The sequence below is a fragment of the Eimeria tenella genome, genomic scaffold, assembly GCF_000499545.2.
Source record: "Eimeria tenella Houghton genomic scaffold, Eth_scaff75, whole genome shotgun sequence".
NCBI lineage: Eukaryota > Apicomplexa > Conoidasida > Eucoccidiorida > Eimeriidae > Eimeria > Eimeria tenella.
This window is the reverse complement of record NW_013543448.1, coordinates 10,263-19,149: the sequence shown is the minus strand read 5'-3', so window position 1 is coordinate 19,149 and position 8,887 is coordinate 10,263. Positions and strand designations below refer to the sequence as shown.

At 57.4% G+C, this 8,887-nt stretch overlaps 2 protein-coding genes across 2 annotated transcripts; both read left to right on the top strand.

Annotated features, from left to right (window-relative positions):
- Positions 1 to 558: 558 nt before the first annotated feature.
- On the top strand, positions 559 to 4,540 carry ETH_00031755 (uncharacterized protein; the record flags this gene model as incomplete). Its single annotated transcript, XM_013378146.1, has 4 exons — positions 559 to 862; positions 1,217 to 1,448; positions 1,631 to 2,836; positions 2,947 to 4,540. The coding sequence occupies 4 exons, from the start codon at positions 559 to 561 to the stop codon at positions 4,538 to 4,540; spliced, it is 3,336 nt and encodes a 1,111-aa protein (XP_013233600.1).
- Positions 4,541 to 5,427: 887 nt separating this feature from the next.
- Positions 5,428 to 8,823, top strand: ETH_00031750 (pantoate--beta-alanine ligase, putative; the record flags this gene model as incomplete). The annotated part of the gene is made up of 4 exons (XM_013378145.1): positions 5,428 to 6,100; positions 6,854 to 6,996; positions 7,467 to 7,849; positions 8,106 to 8,823. 4 exons carry the CDS (start codon positions 5,428 to 5,430, stop codon positions 8,821 to 8,823), a joined length of 1,917 nt encoding a protein of 638 aa, XP_013233599.1.
- Positions 8,824 to 8,887: the final 64 nt, after the last annotated feature.

Here is an 8,887-nt window from a genome sequence, read left to right as displayed (position 1 = left end):
CTAGACCTGAAGGGGTCTGGCGTGCTGGGGGATGCAAAGGTAGCTGCGCCATGCAGCAGCAGCAGCAGCAACAACAATGAGGCCAGGGACGGAAGGGGCAGCCCGAGCCAGGCTGGTAGTCCCTTGCTTAGCCCCAGCAGCAGCAGCAGCAGCAGCAGCAGCTCGTGCACGGAACTGCTGCATCTTCAGCTGTCAGCTTTGACAGAAATGCATTTAAATCTGATGAACTCTACAGGGAAACCTCAAGGACCTTTTCTGCTGCCAGGTGTACCTCCACCGCAACTCAAAGTATTCACACTACCCCAGCCTACAGAAGAAGAGAAGCAGCAACGCATGTGAGAATCAGCACTGCAGCAGCTGCTCTGCTGCTGCAGCAGTGCTGCATTTGCTGCTGCTCCTGCTGCTGATGCTTCAAGGGCTCGTGCCCTTGCTGCTGCCACTTTCGGTCTTGCAGAGCCCCCCATTAAGCAGCCAAGCTGCGCGAGCTGCAGCACTTCCTGCTTTTCTTGCTGCTGTTGCTGCTGCTGCTGTTGCTGCAGCGCAGCGTTTGGCTCAAAGATGGGAGAAGATAACGAAGTTTTTTGTTTGACAGATCCAGCAGGAGAAGAAGATGAATGTGTCTTCGTGCCGGCTTTTCTGTCTCACTACTTTCTCGAAGAAGACTGTACGTACACCCCAAACAAGCAGCAGAAGCAGCAGCAGCAGAAGCAGCAGCAGCAGCAGCAGCAGCAGCGGCCACAGCAACAGCAGCAGCAGCATCCGGAGGGCGCGGGGACCATTGAAGCCCTTGAAAAGTCCAAATTGTCGAAGTTGGACTGGAGTTCAGGATACACTCCCCCTCCATCTTCACAACTAAAAAAGAGTAAAGTCATATGCTGCTGCTGCTGCTGCTGCTGCTGCTGCTGCCCCTACATCCCTTGCTTTTGCTGCTGCTGCTCTAGCAGATGGTGTGCGGTCGCTGCTGCTGCTGCTGCGTTGCTACTGCTTGAGCTTCTGTTGCTGCAGCTGCTGCTTGTTGCCTGGTTCTGTGGGCTGATAGAGGTGGCAGCTAATAATGCTTGATTGCTTAAGTCTTTATTTCTGCAGCAAACCAACGAGATACATCACAACAGCATGATGCTGCTGCTTTTGGCAATTTTTCTGCTGCTGCTGCTGCTGCTGATTGTGTGTCTTGCGCTGCTGCTCCTACTTGTCGCTGCTGTTCTTGCTTCTTCAGAGCAGCAAGACCCGAATCGCGTGGTGCGCGAGCTGCTGCTGCGGGAGCGGCAGCAGCTGCTGCAGCTGGAGGGGCTGGTGCAAGACAAGGCAATACAGCAGCAAACTGAAGAGCTGGCGTTGGTGCTGCAGCTCTGGGACAAAGTCGAAGCAAATGATGCGCAGCTGCAGGAAGCAGAAAGAAGATTGAAGGAACTCGAAGCAGCAATAGCTGCCAACAGGGAAAAAATAAAGTGACGCATGCTGCTCCCGCTGTGTCTCCGGCTTTTTGTTGCTGCTGACGCCCGTGCCACTGTGCCTGCTGCTGCTGCTGCTGCTGCTGCCGCTATACCTGCTAAGCGTGCTGTGGCTGATCTATGCGTTGGACCTGATTTTACTGCTGCTGCTGCTGTTGCTGCTGCTGCGTCTACCGCAGAGCAGGCTGCACAAACTGGGAAGAATACACGGAGCAGCACGAAGGTCTCCAAGCAGCAGTAGCAGTAGCAGAATCAGCAACCTCGGCAGCAGAAGAGGCACCCCAGGAGCAGCAACAGCAGCAGCAGTTGCAGCAGCAGCAGCTGCAACAGCAGCAGCAGCAACGTCCTTCGCATTCTCTCCCCCCCGCAGCAAATCTCCTAATCTCTCCAGGCACGAAACAGCAAAGTGCCTTTGCCCAAGATGGCCTTCCAGGCTGCATGCAGGGGACCCCCCAAAACAGGGGCCCCCTGGGGGCCCCCCACGGGGGCCCCGGGGCCTCCGGAGGGCTAAGAAGAACTTCTTCCCCAATTCTTGATGCACTTCTCTCCGGCAAAACCCTTTGCGGCGGCTCCTCAACTAGGCTGCTGCAGCGCATGCGGCGTTTGAAGGGAGCAGCAGATGCAGAAGGTTTGGGGCGGGTCCCGGCAAACCTGCGGAGGCGGCTGCAGAAAGCTGCTGCTGCTGCTGCCCTCCGTGCTGCTGCTGCTGCTGCACTGGCTGTTGCTGTTGCTCCCGATGGCCCAGCACAGCCCAACGCCAGCAGCAGGCCAAAACGCCACTCTGACGCGCTTAACGCGCAGCAGCAAGAGCCAGCAGCAGCAGCAGCAGCAGGCACTGCAGTGTCAGCAGACACAGCAGCAGCAGCACACTCAAAAGAGACCCCAAGAGACAAAGAATGCTCAGAAACCGCAGAAGCTGGCAATAGAAGCCCTGAAAAAGAACCAGCGACAGCACAAGGCACAGAAACAGCAGCAGCAGAAGCAGCTGCAGCAGCAGCAGCAACGGAAGCCACAAAAGCAGATGCAGGGCCGTGGAGGATTGTGGCCAAACGCAGGCGAAGGCAGCGGGGCTCAGAGATCCGAAGAGTGCTGTGTGCTGCAGCACAAACGCAGCCGCATACAGCAGCAGCAGAGGCAGCAGAGGCGCACGAGGCAGCGGCAGCAGCACGAGCAGCACAGGCGAACGAGGCAGCAGCAGCAGCACGAGCAGCAGAGGCAGCAGCAGCACGAGCAGCAGAGGCGCACGAGGCAGCAGCAGCAAGCTCAGGAGCCGCACAAGCAGCCGAAACAGCAGCAGCGAAGCAGCGCTGCTCCGAAGCCTGTGCTGTACTGGAGGCGCGTGCTGCAGCAGCAGCAGCAAAGAGCGAGAATGAAGGAGCCTTTGTGTAAGCAGCAAAATAATTCGAACCACTTAGAGGTTGAGTTTAGTTTTTAAAACTGAATTCAGATTTCAGCTTGAGGATCGCCCTGCACTGCGCGCCTGTGAGGTGTACAGACACTCCAGCGCCGCGCTGCAAGAGCTGCAGCGAATAGACAAAAGGCTGCAGCAGCTGGCTAGCCAGCTGGACAGAGAAGCCTCAGTGGCTAGCTGCTGCTGCTCCCAAGATGGCCCAGCAGCAACGGGGGCACCTGAAGGGGCCGCCCCTCTGGGGGCTTCGGGAGAGAGTGACCCAAGGGGGACCCCCAGCGAGGGGGCCCCAGGGCTGGGGGGCCCCCCGGAAACGCTACAAGCTTGTGCAGGAAACAGTGAGAGTCTCTGCAGCAATAAAGGGCCTACGGTGGCCGACAAAGTGGCTGCTGGGGGCCCCCTGGGGGCCCCACCTAGTGACTCAGGGGCCCCTGGAGGGTACTCTAATTTATCTGGTGAGGGATGCCCTAGTGGGGCCCCCAAGCTCCCCACAACTGCAGCTAGGTGCAGCAGCAACACCTCGCCCCGCAGCAGCACGAGGGGCCCCCAAGGGCTCCTAAACCGGCCACGCAGCCTCAGCAGCAGGGGCCCCCAGCGGCCTCTCAGCAGCAGAAGCTTGCAGGGGCCCCTGGGGCCCCGGGGGCCCCTTGGAAGAAAAGCAAAAGCTGGAGCTGCTGCCTTGAAGCGGCACACAACTAAAGCTGAGGCTGTTTTGCTGCCAGAGGCCACAGGGATAAGGTGCAGCGTGCAGCTGCAGCCGCAGCAGCAGCAAGAAGAGCAGCAGCAGGAACCGCAGAAAGAGCAGCAGCATGAACCGCAGAAACAGCAGCAGCAGGCAGAGCAACCAAAAGAGAACCCGCAGCAGCAGCAAAACGCGAAGCAGCGGCCGCAACAGCAGGAGCAGCAGCCAGAGAAAAAGCAGCAGCAGCGGCAGCAGCAGCTGCGGCCGAAGCACCAAAGCCTCTGTGCAGCAGCAGCAGCAAAACGCAGAACCAGCGTTGCATGCATGTGGGGCCTGAAGAGAGGAAGTGTGGGGCCCCCAGCAAGGGCTAATAGAAATAGCGAAGCAGCACTTAAGTGTGTGGGGGCCTCTTTAAGCTTTTGTGTGCAGCCCAAAGGCCTGCAAGCTGCAAAACAGGGGCAGGCTTTGCAGAAGGGGCTCGCTGCCGAGCAGAAGCAGCAGCAGCAGCAGCAGCAGCAGCAAGCGCTGCAGCAGCAGCAGGCACCCTCGCAAGAAGAAAAGCCGCAACAAAGCAAGCAGCAGCAGCTCCAGCAGGAAGAGCTGCAACAGCAACAACAAGCGCCGCAGCGTCAGCGGCAGCCGAAGCAGCAGCCTCTGCAGCAGCAGTCTCGAGCCCACAGATCGGTGCTTATTCCTGCGCTGCAGCAGCAACCAAGGGGCCCTGTGGGGCCCCACAGAACTGCTTCTGTGTCAGTGACATTTGCCATTCCTGCACAGAGTCAAGCAGCTAAGAGTAAGCTTCTGCTGCCTCCACGGGGCCCCCCACAGGCCAACTCCAGGGGGAGGGGCCCCAAAGAGGGGGCCCCCAAAGAGGGGGCCCCCAAAGGGGGGGCCCCCAGAGAGGGAAAGCCCACAGGGGCAGCAGCTGGCAACAGCAGCACGCGTATAGGCAGCGGCGTGCCCGTAAGTGGGGGGTGGACAGCAGCAAATGGACTTTGATGGCCTATAGGAGGGCTAGAAACAGATAATTAGGAAGCACATAGACAGGAGAGACACAGAGGCTAAGTATTGCAAAAGGAAACACAGAAAAATGCATGCAAACAGCAGCAAGAAGCAAAAGGCGGGTACGAAGAAGAGCAAAAATAGACATAGAAACGAGTGAAATGAAAACGATCAAAGAGAGACATTCACAGTCGAGAAAAAGAAACAGAAGAGCATTAACAGGGTCTAATAAATAAGCCCTTTGGAGCTACTAGGGTTTAGGGTTTAGGGTTTAGGGTGCTCTGCAGAGCTGTAGGGCCATCAGGTGGTGGGCGTTTTCCAGTGTGCGTGGGTGCTCTAGCAATTAGAGAAGTGAAAATGATGTAGAATAAACAAAAAAAAATAAAAAAGATAAAATTAAATAATTAAAAACAAGTATTGGCATTTATTGCGGAGAACTGCAACAAAGTCTCGGCGATTAGATAACAATCGGCTGTCGAGACGGCCCTGGGAGGAACGAGCAGCAGCAGCAGCGGCGTTAGGGTGTACGCGCAGCTCGAGCCGATTGATGAATTGAATATTTGAAAAGTTAAACAAAAATATCGTTTAGTTTAATAAAGTGTTTATTGTTGTTTTGCGTGTTGCGGGGCCCCACAGTCCGCAGCGCAGACAGGGCTCGGCGAGCGTGTCGCTCTCAGCCGCAGCAGCAGCAGGTGCAGCAGAAGTCGTCTTTTCAGTGGAAATTAAATCAAAATTCGAAAATAAAATATAAAATAAACCCGAAGGCGATGGAAGAAAGGGTTTTTTGGCCTTTTTGACGGCGCGAGAGTGGGCGAGCAGCCGCAGCGGCGCGAAACCCTAAACCCTAAACCCTCGAGCCAAACCCTTGGGTTGAAAAAACAAAAATGAATTCCCCCCGGCGTTCCGAAATGCTGGTGCTGCGCACATGTCGCGAGGTGTCTGTACACCGCAGCACTTGCGGCCGCGTGCGCGAGGGCTTCCCCGCGAGCTGCCCCATCCTGGCGGCGACGCCGGAGCAGCAGCAGCAGCAGCTGCTGCTGCTGCAGCAGCAGCAGCAGCAGGGCCGCTGCGAAGGCTGCGTGGCCCCCCGCAGACGCATTGGCTTCGTGCCCACCATGGGGGGCCTCCACTGGGGTCACTTGTCCCTCATAAGGGCTGCAGAGCGCCACTGCGACGAAGTTTGGGTTTCTATTTTTTTAAATCCAACTCAGTTTCAATCCCAAGAGGACTTCGACACATATCCAATCAAAGTTGAAGAAGACTTGCATCTCCTCACAACTCAAACAAACGCCCAAGTCCTTTTCCTCCCCGAGGCCTCCGAAATGTACCCTCACCTTGCCCCCAGGAGGGGGGCCCCCGCGGGGGCCCCCGGGGGGGGCCCCCCGGTGGGGGCCCCCGGGGAGGGGCTGGCCCCCGGGGGGCGCCCCACGGCGGGGGGCCCCCCGGTGGGGGCCCCCGCGCAGCGCAGAGGGGTCCCCTTTGCCGAGCTGGTGGTGGACTTTGACGGAATTGAAGAAGTGGAGGGAGAGGGAAAGAGACGGCCGGGTTTCTTTCGGGGTAAGGCGAGGAGGAGCTGCGCATACACCCCAAGTGGCTAGCTGTAGCGGATCTGGGGTGTACGTACACCTCAATGCAGCGCTTTTTTGCACTTTTTGAAAAGCGCTTCCCGGGCCTACTGAGCGCTTCAGCAGCAGATAATTTCATTTTAAAAGCATTTATCTTTCTTTTTAAAAGCCCTAATGCCGATTTCTCCCGAAAAGAAAGCGAAAAGATTCTCAGCGCTCTGCGCCTCCCAGCCGCTCGGGTGTACGTACACCTGCGCGGCAGCCGGGGAGGCGGGGAAGAGATAAATGTCCGGAAAAATAAAAAGAGAATTTAAAATTAAAAAAGTGACATTAAGTTGAATTAAAAATAAAGTTAAATGCTGCGGGTGCAGCAAATCGAATTAAAACAAAATAAAAGGCAGAGAGTGCAGCAAATTGAATTAAAAATGAAGTAAAAAGTCCGCGAGTGCAGCAAAGTGAATTAAAAATTAAAAAAAAAGGCTGCGAGTGCGGCAAAATGAACTGGAAATTAAATAAAGAGGATGCGGGTGCAGCAAAATGAGTCTGAAGTAAAAATAAAAGTGCTGCTGGTGCTGCAGCATTAAAACAAAGTGCTGCTGGCGCTGCAGCACTAAAGCAAAGTGCTGCTGGTGCTGCTGCGCAGGAGTTGGGCAAGTAGTGTTGAAGCTGCTGAGTCTGGTGAGGCCAAGTTTAATTTATTTTGGCCAAAAAGACTTTTTGCAAACAGTTTGCATGCGCAGCTTAGTCAGCTCCGGGTGTATAGACACCCGAGTAGTCCTCTGCCCCACAGCCAGGGGCCCCCAGGGCCTCCCTTTTGCTTCCCGCAACAAAAGGCTGACGCAGCAGCAGCTCGAAAAGGCCCAAGAGGCCTGCGCTGTGCTCAAAGAAGTGAGCTGCTTCCTGCTGCTGCTGCTGCTGCTGGTGCTGCTGCGGTGAGGTTTGCCTGCTGCTGCTGCTGCTGCTTCTGGTGCTGCGCAATGCGCTTGCTGCTGCTGCTGCTGCTTGTGCTGTGCGACGTGCTTGCTGCTGCTGCTGCTTCTTGTGCTGTGCGATGTGCTTGCTGCCGCTGCTGCCGCTGCTTGTGCTGTGTGATGTGCTTGTTGCTGCTGCTGCTGCTTGTGCTGTGTGGTGTGTTCGCTGCTGCTGCTGTTGCTGTTTGTGCTGTGCTTCTTGGGCTGTGCCGCTTGCTCCTGCTGCTGCTTCTTGTGCTGTGCGACGTGCTGCTGCTGCTGCTGCTTTTTTTGCTGTTTGATGTGCTTTTTCCTGCTGCTGCTGCTTGTGCTGTGCTGCTTACTTGCTGCTGCTGCTGCTGCTGCTGCCCAAACTCACTGGCCCTGGCTGCTGCGGTGTACGTACAGGTCGAGGCCCTCTACAACAAAGGCACTCGGCAAATCGGGGCCCTCAGAGCAGCAGCAGCAGCAGCAGCAGAACGCGTTGGGGCTCATTTGGAGTACCTTGCATTCAACCGGCAAGCAGATGGAGCCCCAATAGTGCCTTTGGGGGCCCCCCGGGGGGCCCCCCGGCGGGCCAGTGAGGGGGCCCCCGGGGGTACCCCTAATGTGGACCCCACGGGGGGCCCCACAGGGGCCCCCAGAAGGGCCCCTTGTGAAGCCCCTGAGGGGCCCCCACAGGGGGATGAGGGCTCTTTGCCGGAAAATGACCAGATATGTGTGGCTGTGGCCATAAGGATGGCCCCGGGGTGTTCCATAGTGGACAACTTTGTGCTTTCGGACACCCACAAGTAAGAATTAAAACTAAAACTAAAATTAAAATTAATATGAAAAACAAATTAGTTTTTCACTAACAGGGAGGCCCCAGCAGTTGCAGCAGATCTGCATTTGCATTCGCCCGCAAGCGCGAGCCCGAATTGAGGTGTACGCACACCCGAGGTGTACGTACACCCGAGGTGTACGTACACCCGAGGTGTACGTACACCCGAGGTGTACGTACACATGAGGTGTACGTACACCCCAAGTAGTTCTGCGGTGTATCTGCAGGTTCGGAGATCTGCTGCCGCCGGTGCCCAACAGCGCCGAGGCGGTGCCAAGTGCTGCTGCAGCGTTGCTGCCTCTGCATGCGGCCCCCTGCGTGCTGCTGCTGCGGTCCTTGTCCCTGCAGCTGCTGCAGAAGAGCCCTCCCGCAGCAGCGGCAGCAGCAGCAGCAGCAGAGTGGGCGCAGACAGTGGAGGAGCTAGAGGCCCTGGAGCTGTCGGACCCCGTCGTCTCGAGCCTGAGCTCTGCAGAAAGGCAGAAGGCCTGGCCGTGGGCCTCTGCTGCTGCTGCTGCAGCTGCAGCGCCGAGCAGCTACTTCCTGCTGCGGCGGCTGCGGTGTACAGACAGCCCCGGAGAGCTCGTTGCCTACTTGGCATTCACTAGAGTCCAAAATAAATCCATTTGCATTCAGCGAATCTTTGTCGCCCCGAAAGAGAGGCGAAAAGGAATTGCGGAGGCCTTTTTCTGCACATGCATGCTGCTGCTGCAGCAGCAGCTGCTGCAGCAGCAGCTGCAGCAGCAGCAGGCTTCAAACGAGCAGCAGGTGACATGCGTCGTGCCCCAGCTCGCTCTCAAGGTTATGGAAAAGAGCTTTGGGTTCACCCCTGAGGGGGGCCCCCACGAAGGGGGCCCCCACCAGGGGGGCCCCCACGAAGGGGGCACCCCCACAGTGGCTGTCTCGCTGGAGCTGAATGCCTTAGCGCAGCGCCTCCTGAGGCCCTAGGGTCCCCCGGAGGGGCCCCCCTAGAGGGGCCCCCGGGAGGAGCCCCCAGAGGGGCCCCCCAGAG